The 23,652-nt window shown below is 36.1% G+C and overlaps 1 protein-coding gene across 4 annotated transcripts in view; it reads left to right on the top strand.

Annotated features, from left to right (window-relative positions):
- ATP8A1 (ATPase phospholipid transporting 8A1) overlaps positions 1-23,652 on the top strand; it is a 287,178-nt gene that overhangs the window by 240,963 nt on the left and 22,563 nt on the right. For all 4 annotated transcript variants that reach the window (XM_027836226.1, XM_027836225.1, XM_027836228.1 and 1 more), the window contains one exon: positions 4,446-4,553. In XM_027836226.1, the coding sequence (XP_027692027.1) occupies positions 4,446-4,553 (108 nt within the window). The remainder of the gene's footprint in view (positions 1-4,445; positions 4,554-23,652) is intronic.

Below are 23,652 nucleotides of genomic sequence, written 5' to 3'. Positions count from 1 at the left end.
ACAGTACTTTCTGATAGCAACAAAAAGTTGGAAATAAAGTATGTGCTCATCATTTAGGAAATAGCTAAATAAATTGTGGTACATACATATAATGTAATATTACTGTACAGTTACAAATGATGACTATGAAGAATACAGAGAAGCAGTGAAAGCATATGAAGTGATACAAAATTAAATAAGCAGAAGCCAGGAAGCAAGTATCCACAGAAGTAAAAGGAAAGAACAAAAAAAAAAAAAAACCAAAAAAACTGAACACTGATCTTGGTGATTAAAATAACCAATGTTTGCCCTGAAGAAGGGATGAAAAAAAAAAAAAAAGAAAAATGTACTTCTCTCCCCCCTTTGCAGAGGTGAGACATTATAGTTATGGAACACAACATATAGATTTCGTTGACTTCTTGGTTAGTTTTGCAGAGCTGATTTTTTTCTTTGTTATAAGCATTGGGTCTCTGGAGAGGGGAAGAAAGGGAGTCTATTATAAAATAAAGGTAATATAAGATGTCAATAATATTTTTAAAGTCAGGAAAGATAATGGCTATGATAGTATGTGATCAATGCCTCTCGATTTTACTATACTGACACTCAGATGCCAAATATAAATATGTGTGTCTGTGTATAATTTATGATAATGTTCACAAAGTCCCTCATCACACTATTATTCTTGCTTTTGGAATGTGTCTAAAAGTTTAATACCAGGTAATAGCAGCAGTGAAAATAATTAGCAAATTTTCTCATTGTGCCTATTTGCTCATGTTCATAAAAGTAGTTAAGAAAGAGTGTCATGATTATTATCCACATTTTTAAAGCTTTAATTTAACTAAATCTTTAAATTTAATTACATCTAAATTTCACAAATGTTTGGTTTTTCACATCTCATTTCATTACAAGCAAGCTAATCTTTATATTTCACTATTTAAAATAATGAAAGCAAGAAGCTCTACTTAAATAAGCAATTAGTTTAGTAAACAGAAATGTAAACATATAATCAATCAACATGTATTAAGCACCTACTGTGTGCCAGGCACTGTGTTAAAGTACTGGGGTGCAAAAATAGACAAAAGACAGGCCTTGTCCTCAAGGAGTTTGCAATCTAATGAAGAAGGCAACATGCAAACTAATATATACAAAGCAAACTATATGCAGGATTAATAAATGAGTAAGTGAGGAAGAGTGTTGGAATTGAGGGATTGGGGAAGGCTTCCTGTAGAAGGCAGGATTTTAGTTGGAACTTAAAAGAAGTTGGGGTGGCAGAAGAGAAAAAAAATAAGTGAAAGAGGGGATGACTCATGCACCATTTATGAATTTGCTGGGTTTTCTTCCTTATTTTAGGCATTACCTAGCATTGGCTGTTGAGTACTTCCAAAGATCTGTGATTTTTATCAATGTGGATACTCCTTCAAATAATGTAGCTGAAAATTCCCTCAGGCCTCAGTAACTGGTTTCATGAATTGCTTTGGGCACAGTTCATTACTTGTTGGTTAGCCTTCTGGTAAAGAACCTTTTCTTTGGGTAATTTTCAGTCACTGTGGACAGTCTTTCCAGCTTTTTATAGGCTCTGCCAAAACTTATACTCCACTAAAATAGTCTTCAAGAACTTAGTAACTTCCATGCTTTGGTTGAGAGTTTTGAATTCTTAGTTAGATTTGACGATGTTGGCACTTAACCTCTCATAGTAGGGTAATTTGTATCTCAACTTGTGATTTTCCAGAGCCATAGAAATATAAATGTCAAATGATATCTTTGTTATAGTTGAAACTCTATAATTGAATCCAGCAAGTTACCATTAGATTCTTAGATAAGCGTCTATATACAGTTCATTCTCAAATACCCATGCTAATTAATACAAGGAGTAGGATGGATAATTCAAAACAGCAAATAATCCAAAAGAATTCTAGTTGGTTTGGTCTTTTTAAAGTAAATATGATTATGTCCAACTTGGAAATTCATAATGCTGCAAAACAAATAACAATAGATCACATTTAATGCCTTCCCACTATACAACTTTTTTCTTACAGCAACCCCATTCTATAAGCAGTACAAATATTACTGCCCTTGTTTTATGGATGAGTATACTGAAAGGATCTGCCCAAGGTCTCAAGGCTGGTGACAGATCTGGGACTAAGACTCATGTCTTCAGACTTAAGTTCAATGCTCTTTCCATCTTTTGAAGCTCCACTTTAAACAAACCAACTCAGGGAGAGTAAAGAAATCCTGAGTCCCCATATTCTTTCCCTCCTGCCCCAAAATCAATTCTGTTACATGCTGGAGACAGACTACATCAGCTCTCAGTCTAAGGCAAAGCAATTGATGGAGACCTCACTCCATTCCTCAAGCCTCTTAGCTTTCCAGCTTTTCCCAGCACAAGCAAAATAACTGAAAGTTTTGGTTTTAATAGTTTTTTTTTCCTTCTTTCCCATCATGGCAGGGGTGTAAGCTACAAGTGGGAATTTGCCTTTGCTGGAACTGAATATATTAACAAAGGTTCTAAATCAACAAGAAGTTAGAAATAAACATTGATCAAATGGTTTGAATCATAATTTGAACAGTCTGCTTGTGGATAATGACAAACCAGTTCTACCTCTATCTGTCTACCTACCTATATGTATGTGTGTATGTATATATGTATATACATTTATATATAGAGAGAGAGAGAGAGAGAGATGATGATGATGATGATGATGATGATGATAATCACTTCTCACATTTTTATATTGTTTTGGGATTATAAAACACTCTATACACATTCTCACATTTGGTACTCACAACAGCCAAATAAAGTATGATGGTAATGTTCATCATCATAGATTAGTTGACATTTAAATTCTAAGATTCTGACTATTTTACAAGTTTGTGTGGAGCCCTAAGTAGTCAGTCATAAGCACTGACTGGCAACTTCACTGCCATTGGCATTGCACATTGTTATGTGGGGTGTGGTATAAGGATGCAAAAATCCAGGAATCTCAGACTTCTAGAATTGTGAAGGATGTAAAACCCATTTTACAAGTGAGGAAATGGAAGCTCAGTGAAATATTTTGGAAATCATAAAGCAACATGTTTACATTTGAGCAATTATTATTATGTCTTAATATAGCCATGGATCAATTAAAAAAGTTTTTTATTGAGCATCTGCTATGTGCCACACTGTGCCTGGGTACTAGGGATGCAAAGACCAAAAACTAAATAGTCCCTGACTTCAAAGAACTTTAGATTCTCTTGACTACACAGCTAGTTAGTGGCAGATCAGACACTCGAGCCCACACTGCCTAAATTCCAGTCAGTCCTATGCTGCCTCTCAAAAAAAAACAGAAAACATGGGTCAAGGCTCACCAAGGTCTTATTATTCTCTAGTCAAGTCCTACAGGCCTGATTCAGGAATTTGTACAAAGAAGCTGAAGTGTAAGAGAAAGCTTTTTAATAAATTTCAGTCAAAACTTTTAGTTGTTTAACATGCCCAAGGGAAAGTGTAAGCCAGAAACCCATCCAGCAAAATGTTGTTGAGTATACATGAATACAGCCCACACCAAATCTGTAAATGCAAGATTGATATAGAATGAAAGGGTATGCTTGTAGCGATATTACGTTAATCAGTGAAAAGCTTCTTTGAAGAGGTATTTTTGAATAAAATTTTGAAGGCAATGACATGAATTCATCCAAAGATAAAATTCCAGATTAGAGTAGGGCAGCTAGAGGAAGGGGATGGTATATGCAAAGCAAAGAGACGAGCAACTAAGTTTGCTTGGATGGAGCTGACAATTTATCTTAAGTTTTAAGAAATGAGGCTGGTGCAATGTACAACAGAGTTAACATTTTATTTGATAGGTCATATAAAAGGAGCAATTCTTAAATGTACAAGGGACATTTAGGGGGCAGCAAAAGGAGTAAATTCAAAAGATGTTGTAGAGAAGAAAACACAAAGATTTAATGATGAATTGAAACAAAACTGCAGATTCTTAAGTTGATTCCGAGGTTAAAAGCTGGTAGGGTGTGACCTCATTTGAATATATTACAGAGATGACTTCTGATCACATACGCACTAGGGTTCTCTTTATTCTGCAGCATTTTTGATTAATCCAACTGAGACTTTTTCTCTAGAGCTTAGTGGTTTATGTGAAATGACATTTTTCCTTTGGCTTCCATTTACTATGCACACACAAGTTTCTCATTTAGTTTATAACTCTAGTAGTGTATATATTGTGACTGTGGGGTTGGAGTGGAGAATGGCATTTGGTGAGAGACTGCATAGCCATATAACCCTTAGGGAGAAAAAAAAAGATTATTTTCAAAATATTGAAAATAATCCTTTTGGGGTAAAATCAGGAGCTAGAAGGGATTTACAAAAGTTACATCTGCATCTTTTCCTTGAAATAATAATCCAACACTTTTTTTAAAAAAGTGTATTAACTTCAACACCCTCTTTTTCTCCCCTTTCCTCCCTCCCCCTACAGTTCAGCCATATAGCAATCTGGGGCAGCATTGCACTCTGGGTGGTGTTTTTTGGAATCTACTCATCTTTATGGCCTGCTGTTCCTATGGCACCTGATATGTCGGGAGAGGTAATGTATGCTAAACATTCTTGTCCATAAATGATGACCCACAGTTTTTATTTTACTTCTGAAATATTCACATTTTAGCATCATTTTTTCATTGGCCTGAACTGCTTTTGAATTCTGTAGTTATAAGTGATAAATCTTGTAAGAACACTTACTTTTCCAAGTTTCACATGCTCTATTTATCCTCTCATAATCATTTGAGGAATAATAAAAAGTACTTTGTAAGGAACTGGAAACATTGTATATACATTTATGTACTTGCTCACACACAGATTATACAATAAAATGTGCAGTTAAAGCCAATTATACATCTTGAATCTGAAATTGGAGGAATATTGAGTATATACATATACTTAACTAAAAATAATAATGTGTGCTGTTACTCTTTCTAGAAAAAGGCATTCACTGGCCCATTAAATGTAGTTTTTATAATGGTCTTAATGATATCAGTTTGGTTTTCATTAGGAAAGATTCAGCACATTTGACATTTCAGCCTTATCATAGTCCATTTTCAATCCTGTCTTTCAGTGTCTTATTACAGGAGTAGGAACTGAGTTATTAGGTGTTTGGGAGGGAGTGTCAGAAGATCTCCTTTCTTTCAGAAGAAGTTCCAGCAGGATGATGGTTTATGATTTCAGTTGCAGGAAATTTGACATAAAATGTATGAAAGAAAATGTGGAAAACATTTCAGGATTTCCTGTGACCTCACAGTAACTTGCAAATCCACGTAACGTGAGCTGTGTTACCATGCTTTCAGTTGCTGCAGTAACGGGAAACCTTTCCAGTGGTTTTGCTGTATTTGTTGTCCATAAGTACTGCCCTGAGTACCTTTCACTTTTGACAGTCTGGTTTATAGATCATTTTCATGAAATTTTATCTGACAGGATTCTGCTTTTTATAAATTAGCAGAAAGCAGGCACTTAAAAAAACTCGTGGTTAAGTTTATTAGGGGGTAGGTTTTGATAGTGTTACAATGAAACCAGACATATTAAGAAACATTCACTTCCACCTAAAGTGAAAGCTTTTTTTTTTAAGCATGTGACTATTCAAACTTTAGGACAAAGGTTCTTAACCTTTTTTTGTATGATAGAACCACTTTGGCAGGCTAGTGAAACCTATTGCTCCTGTCTTGGAATAATGTTTTTAAATGCATAAGATAAAACATGTAGATTTACAGAGAACGCCATTTTAAAATAGTTATCAAATTTTAAATAGCAAATAGCAAATATATAAAAATTTTTAAAGTTCCCAGATTCCCAGTTTAAAAACCCTGCAGAAGTTTATAAGTTCTATATTTTAAGAAAAAAAGAATAAGGATTTCCCCTCTCAACCCTAGTCTTCTTTCCTACTACATTAATCAAATCAAAGACTATGTTTATCTAGTGACATCCTTTAAAAAGTTCAATGCTATTCTTTATTTCTGCTTAATATGGATTCTATGATTGACCTAACTTCTCCTCTTCTCCCCTTCATGACAGTCATTTTATCTTAGTTCTTTTTCTCTTAATCTCTTTTCTTTTTTTTTTTAATTGAATACCATTTTACATGGTTTGGGCACCCAGGACAATTGAGTTCCATTCCATGTTTATTAAGCATCAGTTACTCTTAAGGTACATACAAGGACATAGTTTAAATGAGACAAATGCAGCTTCATCAAATCCTAGACTGAGAGCTGGAAGGGGCTGTTTAATGCTTTCATTTTGCAGATAGTACATTTAAGTGACTTGTCCAAAGCCACCTGGGTAGTTAACAAAAGAGGGAAAATTTGAACCAATTTCTCTTGACTCCAAATCCAGAGGTCTTTTCACTGCGGCTTGTTTATGAGCAAAACTGGAATTAATATGGGTAGGAATAGAAATTCTGTTAGATGATAATGTCTATTCTGGTAGCAAATAGAGAAAAGCCAGGATCTCATCCCAGGTCCTTCAACTCTGCCATACCAAGCCTTCTCTCAAAAGAAAAGGCGATGGCCTCTTAAGTGTCTAAATCTCTGCACTAAGACATGCCCCAGTAGCTGGAACCATAGGTGGAGCAAACGTATGAGGTTGTTACCCTGCCCTCCTTCCTGAGAATTATTATTAGCAGACTTAATCAAACCCTAGGCAGTCTGACACCCCTGGCTCAGGCTTGAGTAAGAGGTGCCCATAGAATGTGGAACCCTGCCTTTCAGGGAACTTCCATGGGTCTGTTTAGCAGGACTGAGGTGGGGTATATTTGCTTGGTGTCCAATGGAGTGAGGAAGAGATTGGACCTTCCATCTGCATGGAGCCACCCTGGAATGTGGGAAGGAGAGAAAGTCATGATGCAAATCATCCACTGTCATCTATGTCTTGGTTCACTGCCTACCCAGTAATGGTGCACTCTTATTAACCCCACCTCCCCAACACATACCCATTGGAATAAATTTGCTGTGCTCATTTAGATGTATTTTTTACTTTGATTGGAATTTTGTTTTTGTTGAAAACGTGGGATATATTTAGGGTTAGGGTTATAAATATGTGGGAGTTGTACTAAAAAAAAATCCATACCATTACCTATTTACAGTGTCTTATCCCTCCTCCCCTCAAATGCACCCCACGTTTTAGAAAATTTGAGTTTGTATCTTATCTCTTGAGACCTGTGGTATCGCTATTTACAATTCATAGTGAAATGAATATTACAACATCATATTTCAGTCAGCTTCATATGTGTTGCTAAGTGCTAACAGGACTTTATTTTCTTTTGTTATTTTATTACTCCCTGCTCTTTTACTACAGTCATTAAATAGCTGGGATAGTTCTAGAAGTAGTAAGAAATGGAAGTCTCTATTAACATGCCATTATGCAAATCACTTTACACTCAAGAAAGAATATCTCAAATCGTCTAGTAAATGTCTTATGTGTATCACTTCGTAGCTAGTATGATAGGTGTTATAATAAATCAGCACCTTCTTTGCGCCTCATAGTGTTAGGAAATTGCCTGAAGCATTGACATATTCCTGGGGCCACCCAGCTAGTCACAGGAGGAACTAGAACCCAAATTGTCCTAACTGTGAGCCACATTCTGTACCCACTACACCACATCAGCACTCTGCTTGAATATAACTCATTTTTTACTTATGTAAAACCAAGTAATGTTAACAGAAAGAATAGATAGGCTACTAGTATATTTTATCTGTACCAAATCTTATTGGAATTACAAATGAAGCATTTGTATATACACATGGATACCTATACACCATGTAGAACAAATTTATCTGCCACCTTAAAAGAAAAAAAAACAGTGCTATTCACCTGTTAATTTTATAGCAATACCGTATTGATTGGAGGAAATTCTCATCATCAGCATTATTTGAAATTGTAATGTTGAATGAAATATGAATCCTCATACTCAGTGTTTGACATATTATACATCATATCTGTAATAAAACATGGCAGCCCACAAACAGAGTGCCCTTGGCTAGTTTCCCTTTCACTTGGCTTATTTTTCGCTACTACCACCTTTGGAGGCAATGGAAGGAAGGAAATAATTTGAGGTGGGAGGAAGTTTCTTCCTAAAACTGTACTTCTAGGATCATAATCCTTGCCCCAGGGATGGGCTTGGAAACAGTTGCTCTGAAAATAGATCTGGTGGTTTTCATATTTCTGAGACTTTACATGGACCAGCAGTATAGTGAGGCTTCTAAACACAAATGAAACTGAATGAAACCTTAGTTGGCATTAATAGAATTCTAATACTCCAATTATGGAAATTAATCATCTCACTTTACTTACCCTTTGTCAGACAATACCTGGAACCTGTTCTGCTCATTTTTGGACACCAAATTTTAAGAGAGACATTGAAAAAGTAGACTTCGTCCAATGGTTTTTCATGACTCTGTAAACCATCTCCTGCAGTGCTTGGTTGAAGAGCCCAAGGATAGATAGCCAAGGAGAAGATGAGCCTAAAGGGGAAAGATGACACAGTAGCTGTCTTTAAATATTTGAAAACAGTAGCCATGAGGATAAATTCAGTCTAAGTTACTCTAGAGCAGGGGTGGGGAACCTGCAGCCTCAAGACCACATGTAGCCCTCTAGGTCCTCAAGTGTGGCCCTTTGACTGAATCCAAACTTCACAGAACTTATGTCAAAGGGCCACATTTGAGGACCTTGAGGCCACAGGTTCCCCACCCCTTCTCTAGAATATGAGTTCTAAACCTGGGCTCCATGAACTTTGTTTTTAAATATATACATATATATCTATATATGTGTATATATATATATATCTATATATATAATTATTTCAATATAGTTGGCCTCTTTTGTAATCTTATGTATGCAATTTTGTGCATTTTTAAATATTATTCTGAGAAGGGGTCCATAGACTTCATCAAACTGCTAAAGGAGTCCATGATACAAAAAAAAAGGCTAAGAACCCTTGCTCTAGGGGGCAAAACAAGAAAGGCAAATTGTAACCAAGTATAAAAAGGAGCCTTCTAACAAACAGAGTAGGCTAGTGCATAAGATGGTGAGTATCCTATCATTAGAAGTACTCCTATAGAGACAAGGCTATTGACAGTCAGTCAGGAATGATGTAGAAAGGATTCCTGAGGGGCAGCTAGGTGGTGCAGTGAATAGAGCCCCAGCCCTGATGTCAGGAGGACCTGAGTTCAAATCCAGTCTCAGACCAGACACTTGACACTTACTAGCTGTGTGACCCTAGGCAAGTCACTTAACCCCAATTGCCTCACACACAAAAAAAAAGGATTCTTGCATTAAGTAGAAGTTTGAATTATCTTAATCTGCCCTTTAAGTTACACAAGTTCCTTTGCTATGGTGCAGGAAAATCTCAAAGCACAAATTAGGTAAAATGCAAATATAGCTCATATTACATAAGTCAGCTTGATGCACACTTAAACATAATTCAAACTTTTAGAATCACTTGCATTTTTTCTTCCTGATTCACTCTTATTTTCAACCTTAAGACTGAAAGTATTTTTACTCATCACCTTTGGAGGTGATGGAGGCAAGATCCTTTATGGCTGATGCCTAGGTCTACTTCTTTTTCCCTGGTTGAAACTGCTTTCCTTTTGAACAGCCAAACTCCAGTTCATGACTTTCTACAGCCCCCATATTCTGCTGACAGAATTACTCAGAATTAGCTTCTCCTTTATCTAGATAGTCAGCCCCTGGAAAGCTTCTTTGAGTTAATCCCAGCCTGAAAGGCTTATTTATTTATCTTATGAACCCTCACTTTTCCTAAAAACTGTGAGTCTTACCATCATTGTCCTCACCAATCCCGAAGTGTCAGGACCCAGGATTCCCTATCTCCCAATTTGAGTTTGACCTTCAACCATGGAATCATTTCTCTGACCCATTATCTCTTTTCAGAACCATGATTAGCATGAATCCCATCATCTCTTAAAAAAAAAAAGTTCTAATTTATAAAAAAACCCTCAACTATCCAGCATCATCCACAGGATGTCTTTGTAAAAGAATTTTTAAGTGAACAGAGGATTTACCACTTAGGACAGACCTTCAAGGACTGCTAAAATATAGATGATCTTCCCTTACCTTCCCCTTCTTCTCCACATTCAAATACATGCAAGTGTTTTATTCCAGTTTAAGTGGATATTCACTAGTTCAAAGCTTCTGTCTCTTACCTCTTCTATCTCTATTTTCCTGAATTTAGAGTAACTATTGCTTGTCCTCCCCCCACCATTGTTTCTTCTAATCATTGTATAGTGCCACACTAACTCCTGACATTTTAGTGTCTACTACACTCTCCCCTCTTACTCTCTACTTGATTTCCCCTTCATCTTTTTTGTCACTTCTTCCAAGCGTCTCCATTTTAGAGAGGTAAAGGTGAGGGAAATAGGCCTTTCAGAGATGCTGCCAACCATCCAGGCAGGTATATCCAAATTTGGAGGTTCTTTGCCACTAGAAAGGAGGTGTTTCCCCCTTCTAGATTGGGCATCCTTTTGGATTCTTGAAGTCTCCAGAAAACCATTTCTGGATAGTTAAGGTGGCATTTTGTTGTTTTTGTTGTTGTTTTCTTGCATATTTCGATTACTTTGACCTCAACCATATGTTGGTACTCAGTCCACATATGAATTTGGAGGGAAGGGAGTATTTGACACAATCTCCATTTGGAAAACACATTCCTTAAAGTTGATGTTAAATTTATCTTACAGAGAACCTCCATGTATGACTACCCTTAGTACATGAATGTACTAATTTATGGAAGAACCATAAATAATTGAAATATTCAACTTTTTCAAAAGAATTGTCATGATATCAGTAAAACTTAGGTAGACAGTGTAACAATGAGAAAATCATTTAGGGAAGAAAAATAATAAAGAAAAAATAGTGTGGCATGCTTTGCTACTCCTTTAAATATGCAGTTGTCCTCTTTTTCTCTGCCAAATATGGTTGTGATTTAAGAGGAGACCTTTTTTTTTTCAGACCTGACTTGTATTTTTTCACACCAGTAGAACAATTTATGGGGCAAGGTAGGCCTTAGGGAAAAGCACAATGGTATATAAACAGATGCCGGCCTGCTTTTCTGACTTGTCAGAATGATATTGCCAAGGTTTTTGAATTTTGAGATCGAGTTTTGAAAATATTTTAGCTGATGTGATTAGCAAACAGATTAAAAAATTTGAAAACACCGTAGTACACTCAGAACCATTTCATATCAGGATTAGTACCAGAAGCTCACTATCTGCAAAACTTTTAAATTTATTGTGGTATTGCAGGCATGCACTGTAAAGTTCTCCAGAGCGCCATCTGTTTCTGCTCTGTCTGGCCTAAGGGATCTATAAAACTACTGAAGGAAATTGAAGTTAAGGAACGAGCATGTGTTTTACAGAATTTCAGATCACTTGATTGAGGTTTGTAGAGTCTCTCTGAAAAACAATAAAACTCTTTGTTGAACTCTTTAGTGTCACCCCTATAGGAAAGGTATTAATAAACTATATTAGCAGTATTATTTTCTTAAATTTTGCTGCTGTCTATGTTATCCAACATAATAAATTACTTTTCATGTGAGGAATGTCCTAGTTAAAATACCCCTTTTCATATATTGGCATTTATAATTTAGAAAGCATTGAATAATTTATTGGCCATAAAATTAGTCCTTTTGAGAGATGGGGGTGGGGTGAGGTCATGATATGATGGAATTTCATCCAAGGTTATCATGCTTAGACAAGAAGCCTTGAGACAGCAGCTCTCATAAACCCTGGCAGATATTCTCCAGTGAACCAAAGGTTGTGAGTCAGTCTAATAAAAAGCTTTCATTGATGTTGGTCCTTGCATCCCTAATATTTGAGACAACTATTCAGACACACCGAGTTACTCAGGTAGCACCATCCCTATGTACTTCTGGAATACATTTTGTAGTAATAATCCTGTAGTCCTGCAGGAGTGCTAAGTAAAATGGAGGAAACGGGTGTCATCTATTATCATAAATCAGAAGTTTAGGTCACAGCAGAAAGGGGAAATCAGCAAGCAATTTCTTACTCGACTTGGCAAGAGAGGTAACACTGTTTTGTGAATACATCAACTCTTTCACCCTACTCTATAATTTTCCCTTTAGCTATTGCACGGGAATCCTAAATGCTCTCAGTAATGATGGCATATTTATTGTAAAGATGGATATATTAAAATAAGAAAAAGAGATTCTGTGTCTTAGCTAAAGTCACATAGCAAGTTAAGTTTGAAATAGGGTCATAAAGAATGGTCTTGATCGCAGGAAAATATAGGGCAGGTGGGACCCATTAGACTCGGTAAGTCAGAGGGTAGCTCTTTTGAAGAATGATTTCTCTATCACTGCAAGTGTAGAAATCCTTCCCCATAGATTGGCACAATTTGTTTTCAGAGATCTCTAAACCCTCCAAAAATGTTCAAAGAAGAATCAGAAATGTCATCATGACATTTGCTTCAATAAATCAAGTATTATTTTAGCCGTAAGGAACCAAGTAGTAATAATAATAACTCACATTAATATTGTAAGAAAGGTTTACAAAGTGCTTTCCTTACAACAACCCCATGAAAGTAGGTCATGCAAGTATTATCATTCCCTCATTACAGAACAGGAAATTGAGACTTTAAAAATTTGTGACTTGCTCAAGAGCTAGAATTCGAATCCAGATCTCCTGACTCCAAGTGCCACATTCTTTCTTCTGAATCCACCCAACCTGATATTCTAGTTTGTGATCATAAATCAAGTGTAGCCCTATTAGAAATCAGTGGCTACTTTTCATCTCTTTTGTCACATCAAGTTGCCTTTTATACTCAAAAAAAAAATAAGCTATTTTATTGAGTGTTTTGCTTACCCAAAGAAATTGGGTTTCTTTTGATTCAGAACAATTCTATTTGCTGCCCTTTCTCTGTCATCAGTAGAATAACTACACGAAAACAAGGTGTCTACCATTGTCCACCAATTTCTGTTTCCAATGTGTGGTATAGTTATTTTTACCATCTTATTTTACAGACTGGCCAATTTTCCCTCAAATAACAGCTATTATAGAGTTTTATAGGCAGCTAGGTGGTACAATGGATAGAGTACTGGGCTTGGAATCAGGAAGAATCATGAGTTCAAATCTGGCCTCAGACACTTATTAGCTGTATGACTCTGGGCAGGTCACTTAACCCTGTTTGCCTCAGTTCCTCATCTGTCAAAATGAGCTGGAGAAGAAAAGGGCAAATTGCTCCAATATCTTTCCCAAGAAAATCCCAAATGAGATCATGAAGAGTAAGACACAACTGACCTGACTCAACAAGAACAAAATAAAATTTTATTAAGTTCATAAGTTTTATAGAGATAAAACAACAAATACACCACAAAATTTTTAAAATGCATAACACTTCTCTAATCTTGTGGAAGTTCTTAGTATGTAAATTTTTACTACCTTCCTATAATGATATTAGAGTAATGATTTAAAATCTTCATTTCACCTAATACTGTGAGATATAAACAAATTCATCTTTCCTATGAATAATTTGTTAAATGTATCAAGTAGTTTAGCACAAGATTATAGAATAATGCAAAATTTATTTCTTCTGGCAAAATATTCGATTTCATATTTTTTCATTAACTTGTTCACAAATTTTACATTTTTTCTTTGTCATGATTATGTCTATTTTCTTCCTGATTCTTGTGTTAATGGTGCCTAATCTTGATAACACAAAAGGAGCATTTTATTTCTGGGTGTTTATACTACTTTGGTAGCATACATACAGGTCCCATGTCATTTCCTCCAAAGCTGTTTGTTGTGACTCAGGAAATGTCAATACTGAGCTTTAAAATATAAAAAAGATTTCATTTATTTATAGGAAGATTATTCAATTTCTGTATGATCTATGTCCCCAGGTTCTCTTTTTCTTTCTTGCACTGTCCATATTTTAGTCATTTCATTAATAAGTGTTGATTGATTGATTGATCTCGTGTCTTAACCAGATGTGGGAGAGGAAGAAAGAGAGAAAGTAGTGATTTAGTTTCAGAAGCCATTTTCTGAATATTACCAATATCTAATAACCCTGGGAGTTTATTGTGTATTCATTTGTGCCAGCAATGGTGCAAGAGAAAGAGGGCTGGAGCCAGGAGATTTGAGTTCAAATTCTGGCTCTGAGACTTTCTGGTTTCATGGTTTTGAGCCAGGCACTAAATGCTCACAGTCCTGGTTTCTCATCTATAAAACAGGATCTACAAAAATAGCAACCAACCTAAATTGAATACATCACTAGTACTATGAATGGATATTTGATTTACATTTGCTGAAGTATTTATGATTCAGGCAGTGCAAGTGGAGATTTCTTTCATCTCTGATCAAGATATGATGGTAATATGTTTGGTAACCAAATAAATTTGTGTGTACATATTGGCATTTATTAGCAACCTATCCATCCAATCCTTTCCCCACTGTTTTGTACTTACTTGCATCATAGGCAGTGCAAAGTTCCGGCCTTTCTAATGAGACTAACTTTATAAGCCTGGAACCTTTCTATAGTTGAAAGTGCTGAATTCAGACACTCTTGGCATATCATCCAAATCTATCTCTGTATCCAAGTCCAAATTCTCTAAGAAACTTGGGCTACTTCTAAAAAGTGAGCTCTGGGGTATGACCATACTTCTAGGAAAGCATGATAAACCTAGAGAATTAAGGAGAGAATAAGGTCATTTGGAGATGTGGTAAAGTATAGTGAATATATGAGAAGAGTGACTAGACTATTAATACCCCCTGACCTAGCAATGCCTGAACGAGGCCTTTTACTCCAAGCAGGTCTATGACAAAGGAAGATCCCACATAGAACATATCCCTAACAGCACTCTTTGGGGTAACAAAAAACTGGAAGCTAAGTGGGTAACTATCAATATGGGAATGGCTAAATAAATTGTAGCATGTGGAATATAATGGAATTTTTGTACCATAAGAAAAGACAAAGGAGAATGTAGACACTTGGGAAGATGATAGGAATCTACACAGAGTGAAATAAACAAGGAGAATAATGGTCACAATTAGGTAGAGAAAACATCATCAGAACTCAGATCCATACAGTGACCCATCTTGACTCTCCATCTTGGAACATACTTCTCTCCTTGTCAGAGAGAGATGGTAGACTACAAGTGTGGAATGAGGCTGTCAGGCACGGTCAATGTTGGCAGTTTCTTTTACCTAACTTACTACAAAGGACAGCTGTATTAGCAGAGTGGCATGGGAAATGAAAACAATGTTATCAAAAGCACTGATAAGACTTTTTTTTTTAATAAGGCAGATCGAGAAAGGAATAGACAGATTTTTTTTAATGTAAAAAGAGATGAGAGTGAAGTTCTCACATTATCTTGCTTGTGTAATTCTATAGCCATTATAACTTCAGATTAAAATTACTCTGAAATATTGGATTCTAATCCTGATTCTAATTTTGTGAAATATCACTATATAAACAGATCTAGACCAGGCCCTGCTGTGATAATGTCTGCTCATAATCTCCATTCCCCAGAATCGACATTAACCTTAATTGCATGGATGCCAATGACATTGTCAATTGTGGAAAATGAAAATGGGAGGAAAATAAATTTTAGGTCTCAATAGGAAAGAAGGTTCCACACATTCCGTGTTTGTTTGGTATTTTAAATGAGATAACAGATACAGAGGACTTTGTAAACCTTAAAGTGCTATATAAATGCTAGCTATTAATAATAATAATAATAAAATGTTCATTGATCTTTTGTTTTTATATCACTTAAATTTCCCAGCATATTTCCTTCTCTCTTTCCCTCCCAAAGAGGCATTCCTTATAACAAAGAATAAAAAAGAAAAAAAAATTTGTGCATAACCAACCAGTACATTGGGGGGGTGGAATATGAGATTGTCTGTAGTATTTCAAACCCATAGTCTCCCACTTGTACAAAAAAAAAAAAATGAAGGAAGTTGCCTTCTTATATCGCTTCTTTTGGGGCTATTTTTAATCATTACAATTTCATAGCATTCAATTTTAAATATTGTATTGTTTTTCTTTCCATTAAAATTGTTGGATTTTTTTTTCCAGATTCTGCTTTAAAATTTTCAATAAATTGTAAAAAAAAAGATGCTTTGGTAGAGGAAGTTTCACAATTGTGATGGAATATTCTTATGCTATAAGAATTGATGTATGTGATAAAATCAGAAAACTTGGGAATTCCCAATACCAGTGAAATCGTAGTTCCACAATCATATACCACAGTTTGTTCAGCCATTTCCCAGTTGATGGGTATCCCTGCAATTTCCAGTTCTTTGCCTCCACAAAGAGATCTGCAATAATAATTACTATTTGTGAATTTCCCTCCATCTTATTTTTACTATTTTCCTTCTCAGCCTCTCTTTTTACCCAATCCTTGTTACCTTATCTTCTCCCCCTTACCCTCCTATTCCTTATTTTACCTACACCTCTTAGAGTCCTTCCCATGTCTTTCCCTCCACCCTCCTAATCTTAATCTACACACCCCTCTAAAAGTATCTCCCTTCTATTGTCTCCCCACCCTCCTAAATCTTAATCTAGGTGGGAAGAAAAAAAAGTAATTTGCATGATAATTTTATTATATATTTAAAAGGAACAGCAAATTGTACATAATAGATTTGCAGTTTCATGTACAATCATCTTTTTTTATTGTACTATTATGGAAATGCTTATTTTATTCCATAAATTAAAAATAAATTTTAAAAAAAGAAATAATAAGTCCAGTCTACGTCCCCTATCCCTTTGTTTTCTGATTTTATCATGTACATCAATTCTTACAGCATAAAAATATCCCATCACAATCATGTATCATAACTTGTTTAGCCTTCCTGAAGCTATGGTTATTTTCCACACTCACTGTTCAAAAGAACCAGCTCTCCCTCATCCACAGTGTATCACTTGTTCTATACAAAGTAACCTTAGAACAATGAAAACAGCTTTTCATCATAATTAAGGAAAACAAGTAAAACATTACAATTATACTCAATTGCAGCTTTCAGCAAAGAAGCTAACACAATGACTAAAGCTCACTTTTTAAAACTTTATTGGAATCTGTCCCATGCTAAATGCCAATGTTCTTATGGAGAATTTAGCATCATCATTAAGGAGAACCTTGCAGAAGTGGTTTCAAACATAGGTCCAAATAATAGAAATTTTGGTATCTGACAGTAAATACAAACATGATGCCAACATAGGAAGGATTTTAAGGAAAGAATAAAATGATGTGATGACCACTCTGAATTCAACATTTTTAACTGTATTTTATTAAGTTTTATTAATGCCTCTATTTTTTGTATCGCAGTCGTTTCCTGGTATTTTTACTGTTATTCTCCCTTGTAACAAAGAAAACCAGTTAAGTAAAAGCAACTAACAGAATCACTATGTCTGGCAGCACATGCAACACCCCACTCCTGTTTTCTTCAATGTCTCTACCAAGAGGAAGGAAATTAGTTTCTTCTTCTGTTTCCTGGGACCAGAATTTTTATCATTGCAATTAATTTTAGTTCAGCTGTCTTTTGGGGTATTTTTTTTTTAAATTTACATCATTGTAGTCCTTGTGTTCTGCTTTTTATTCTACATATCACTTCATACAGTTCTTCTAATGTTTTTCTCTATTCTCCATGTTCTTTATAGTACAGTGGTATTCTATTGCATTCATATGCCACAATTTGTTCTGCTATCCCCTAAGGGACAGGTAGCCATTTTGGTTTTTTTAGATCTTTGTTACCACAAGTAGTACAGCTGACTTTCAGTTAATTCAGAGGTGTCCAAAACAAAGCTTCATCTTGTGTCCAGGCTGGAAACCAAAAAGACTTCTAAATGTAACTACTTTGGGCCAAGATATAAGTAGAAAACTGACATTTTTGGAAAGTGGAAGATTTATAGCCAGAAAACCCATGTGTGCCATGTTTCTTATAGCTTTCAAACCTCTACAGTGTCCCATGTCTCAGCAAGTCCTTAAACTTAGTCATCCCTACCCTGTACTTTGGCCCTTTCTACCATAGCTATACTAAATGTGCCGCAAGTCATTAAAAAGTAGGAATTTCCATGTGAAAATTCCATGTCTTGAATTTTAGAGAAAAAGAAAGAAGCAGTGAGAGAACAGATTATTATAGCCCCTCTACTCTCTAAGTGAGGACTGATGAAAGCATTTCTCATGGGATCTGATTTTATTAACACAGTATTAATTGTAAGGCAGCTAAGAAATAACTGGTAGGGTCTTGGCGCATAAAGGCATCTTCCGTTTCAGAGGGCTCTCACTTCCATAGTATTTGATCCTGATAATGGTCCTTAGAGAGAGGGTGAGATAGGAGGTATTGGCCCCATTCTAATAATGAGCAAACTAAAAGCAGTTAAATGAATCACCTAAAGTCACACTGATGGTCAGTGACAAAGTTGGAACACATAAGCATTAGAGTGCCTACAGTGATTTGTCTTTTGCCCAAAGCATCTAATATTTCAACTGATCCCTAATGGCTTTGAGCCAAGATTCAGTATGAAGTTGGAATGCAAAGCAATATCTACAACAGAATTTGCATAACAATATGGCATTCACCCACGTAGGAAGTGAGGTGCCATCTTTAAATACAGTCATGACGAGTAAATGGGTGGTACTTGAAGATTCCATTCTAGGTGATAAAAGTCATTGACATTATGGTTAGCTTCAATTTAAAAAAAAAAAAACCTTTAAGATTAATGAGCTCCCAGAAGCAAAGTGAGAAAAACTTTGAAACATAAAAGTTGGCTTCCTAAACATGCCTAAAATGGATGCCCAGAAAGTGGTAGGATAATATAATGAAGAAATCAAAAATTTTGCAGACACAGAAAAAGTAAAATTACTGTATGTTTGTGGACCAAAACACCCTTACAGATCATCAATTTAGGAAGAATTGCTTGAGGAAAATGGACAAAATAATAGACCACAAAACAGTTAGCAAGGAGCTCCTTTCATGATTTCGTGGTAGAAAACCTTGCTCCAGAACAGTGGGGAGAATAAAGCCTTCTCCAATAGTGTTCCATTCTTTTCAAAAGCTGACCTTTAACAAAACTCCTTCAGCTCCCCAGTTCTCCATTGTATATTCAACTTGGACTGTATGTACAGGTACAGAGTATTAGACCTCTGATCCACTAGGAGGGATGAATGGATATTTCTTGTCCTCCTCCCGCTTCATGCCATCCCTAGTGCCTGGAAAGAGCTTCCATCCACACCCTGCCCATTTCTTTCCTCTTGAAGCATCTCCCTTCATTAAAGAACCAGTGCAATAGTGTCTTCTCTAACAATGCCCAATTCTCGACCATCATCACCACCTCACCAGTTAAAAGTAGTTTCTTCTTTTCAACTAGTAATTTCTTCTGCATCTAGAGTGGCACAGTACATAGAACACCATGCCTGAAGTTAGGAAGATGTGAGTTCCAATTTGGCTGTGGACTCTCACTAGCTATATGACCTGGGCAAATCACTTAGTTTCTATTTGCCTCAGTTTCCTCATCTGTAAAATTAAGATGATAATAGCACCGACCAGGGTTCTTGTGAGTATCAAATGAGATCATATTTATAAGGCACTTAGCACCATACCTAGCCTATAGTAAGTGATTGATAAATTCTTGTATCTAGTGTCTTGAAGCTAATAAGTGCTTAATAAATGTTTATTGAACTGATACACATATTTCATTTCAAACTAAACCTTTTTGACCTGAACAAAAGGCTTCTGCTGACTAAAATCAAAATAATAGCTAAAACGTTGGTGGAGTTGTGAACTGATCCAACCATTCTGGAGAACAATTTGGAACTATGCCCAAAGGGCTATAAAACTGTGCATACCTTTTGATCCAGCAATACCACTGCTAGGTCTGTATCCCAAAGACATTTCTAAAAAAAGGGGAAAGAACCTATTTGTACAAAAATATTTAGAGCAGCTCTTTTTATGGTTGCTAAGAATTGGAAATCAAAGGGAGCCTATCTGTAGGGGAATAGCTAAACAAGCGGTGGTATATGATTGTAATGGAATATTATTGTGCTATAAGAAATGACAAGCAGGAGGATTTCAGAAAAACCTGGGAAGACTTACATGAACTGGTGCATAGTGAAGTGAACAGAACTAGGAGAACATTGTACACAGTAACAGCAATATTGTTCAATGAAGAACAGTGAATGACTTAGCTCTGCTCAGCAATATAATGATCCAAGACAATGCCAAAGGACTAATGATGAAGAATACTATCTGCCTCCAGAGAAAGAACTGATTTTATTTGAATAGGGACTGAAGCATGCTATTTTTCCCTTTCATTCTTTTTCTTTTATTCAAGTCTTGAACAAAATGATTAATATTAAAATGTTTTACATAATTGCATATATATAACCTATATGTGCTTACCAGCTGAGGGGAGGGAAGGAAGGATGCAGAGAATTTAGGACTCAAAATTTTAAATAAAAATGCTTTTTAAAAATTTAAATAAATAATAGCTAATAATAACTACCATTTATGTAGTGCCTACTGTTTGCCAGGCACAGTGCTAAGTGCTTTATAATTATTATCTCATTTAATCCTTACAGCAACCCCAAGGAGGTGGGTGCTATTATTGTCCCCATTTTACAGTTGAGGAAAGTGAAGCAAACAGAGATTTAGTGTCAGATGAGTCAGAGAATACAAACTGCAGCCTGCTGGTGTCCAATCATAAATCTTTTTTTTTTTTTTTTGGCAATTGGGGTTAAGTGACTTGCCCAGGGTCACACAGCTAGTAAGTGTCAAGTGTTTGGTCTGAGGCCAGATTTGAACTCAGGTCCTCCTGACTTCAGGGCCGGTGCTCTATCCACTGCATCACCTAGCTGCCCCCATAAATCTTTGATATAGTAAAACACTGTTAGAAAATGTCTGACTAGGTCGTGCATTCATTTATACCAGGGATCTGCTAACACCCATTGTGTATATACTATCTATCTTTATCTGCATTAATACAAACAGAGTATGCAGAAAGAATATAATCTCACTTTATTCTGCCCTGGTCAAAGGGCATTTGGAGCATTATGTTTATTTCTGAGCATCACATTTTAGGAAGGGCACTGACCTCTTCCTTCCTTTGTAACATAAATCCTTACCTCATTCTTCATTTTTAAAAAATTGGTATGCTTCACATCATAACCTCAGTCATGCTCCTTTTCTCAAGCCTTAGAGAAAGGGGCAGCCCTTCCTGAAAATACAAATCCCTCTTCTTTTGCCTTTAACCAAATCTTTTTTTTTCCTTTCATTGTATCCTCAGCACTTGTGCTTAGCACAGTGCCTGGCACATGGTAGGTGCTTAATGAATACTTATTTATTGATTAAATGGATGACCACACATACCTCAAATTCATCTATGTCCAAAATCCAGGTCTCTTCCTAACTTCCCTATTTCTGTTGACTTCCTAGTCACCCTCCTTCCTAGTCACCCACCCATCTGGCAAATCATCCCAAACTCTTTTCTTTCCCTCACACCTTATATCTAATCAATTTACAAGTTTTGATGATTCTCCCTCTACAATATTTCTCATCTCAGACCCTTCTTCTTCACTTATACAGCCAGATCCCTGGCTCAAACTCTCATCACCTCTTTTCCTGGATTATTGCAAGAGCATCTTAATTGGTCTCTCTGCTTCTAATCTGTCCTCTCTGAATTCCATCCCCACACAGCTGCTAAAGGGATATTCTTAATGCCTAAGTCTGACATATCACTCAAGTCCCTAGTCCAAAAAAAATTGAAAAGGAAGCAAAATTTGGTCCTGGCTCCTTAAAATTCCACTTCTGTACTTCTCTTATACATCCTAGTATCTTTTCTCCCAGAAAAAAAAAGCATCCCTTTGATTTCATGCTCCCCCTTGGGCTATTCACAGCCCTATCCTCAGATTTCTTATTCAGGCCCACCCTCCCTAAAATGCTCCCTACTCCAAAATTGCCTCTTCTCCCCAACTCTCTCCCACACATACATAAATCATATATCTATTTCTTTACCGCTATGCTACTATGGTGTAGATATTAGATTTTATTTGTTTGTTTGTTTAGGGGTAATTCACACCAATATTGGAATTACTGTCATAGGACTATTTAATTTTTCTGAAATTGTGGAGTAGATATTTTTTTACATAAGGACATTCCCAAGATCCTTTGCCTTCTTCCTGTCCAGTCTACCAGACCTTCACACATTCAAGGAAAACAAGGGTCAATGACTTGATACCACACTTCTGAAAGACAAAATTTAGCAAAAATGATTCTTGTCCACAGAATGTTTAAGTCAAATAATGATACAGATAAATATTTAATGTGTTTTACAGTAATTGAATACTAAATATGTTGATATTAAAAGGGGACTTAAAGATATTCTAGTCTAAGTCCCTCACTTTACAAATGAGGAAACTGAGACACAAAATGATGAAGTGGTATAGCATTGTACCTGGAATCAGAAAAACCTGAGTTCAGATCCTGCCTCAGATACTTAGCTTTATGATTCTGGACAAATCACTAAATCTCTATCTGCCTCAGTTTCCTCATATATAAATCAGGGATAATAATATACCTCTTTCTCAGAATTGTTGTCAGGATAAAATGAGATTAAATTTCTAAAGCACTTTGAAAACCTTCAAGCACTATATAAATATAGTTATTACTATTATTATTCCACTGTCACACAAGCAAATTACAATAGTCATGGCTAGAACTCGTCTCCTGACTCTTAGACCAGTACTCATTCCCTGAACAGCTATAAGTTAATGAATGTACTGAGCAGCTAGGTGGCCCAGTGGATAGAGCACCAGCCCTGGAGTCAGGAGGACCTGAGTTCAATTAAGGCCTCAGACACTTACTAGCTGTGTGACCCTGGGCAAGTGACTTAACCCCAATTGCCTCCCAATAAAGAAGTAAGTGAGTGAATGAATAAAAGATAAATGTATGGGGCAGCTAGGTGGTGCAGTGGATAGAGCACTGGCCCTGAAGTCAGGAGAACCTGAGTTCAAATCCAGCCTCAGACCAAACACTTGACACTTACTAGCTGTGTGACCCTGGGCAAGTCACTTAACCCCAACTGCCTAAGGGGGGAAAAAAAAGATGAATGTATGCATGAAACAGTAGGTTCATGTTTTGATGGGATTATGTTAGAATAAGGATCACCTACCTAATGTTTCATTTGGGAAGATAGGAAAGGTTCAGAGCTATATGGAAAAAGTAAATGAGTCTGAGAAAAAGAGTATTCTCACAAAATATGCCTTCTGGGCCCAACATGTCAGAGATTAGAGGACAAAGGGAAATGAAAGTTGTCTGGAGCAATCTGGCCATTAGCTTTGGAAAACGAGAATATTTTGGATTTCAGAGATCACTTCAATATGTCTGAGAGCTTGGTCTAGTGAAGAGAACACTGGAATGTGAATCAGCACATGTGTGAATTTGCATCCTCTCTCCAATGTTTCCTAGCTATATGATCACGGTCAATTCATCTCACCTCTTTGAACCTGTTTCCTCATTCATAAAAAGGGGCATGATAATTCCAGTAGTTTTGAGGATTAGATGAAACAATGTAAATCAAATGAAATCATGCAATTTTCAAATTTTAACACACACATATATATATGTATGTACACATATATATATATATATATATATGTTAGCTAGTGTGAGTATCGT

Source organism: Vombatus ursinus, unplaced genomic scaffold (assembly GCF_900497805.2).
Source record: "Vombatus ursinus unplaced genomic scaffold, bare-nosed wombat genome assembly UNPS02014818.1, whole genome shotgun sequence".
Taxonomy (NCBI): domain Eukaryota; kingdom Metazoa; phylum Chordata; class Mammalia; order Diprotodontia; family Vombatidae; genus Vombatus; species Vombatus ursinus.
The sequence above is the reverse complement of the archived record's forward strand: the minus strand, read 5'-3'. Positions and strand labels throughout refer to the sequence as shown.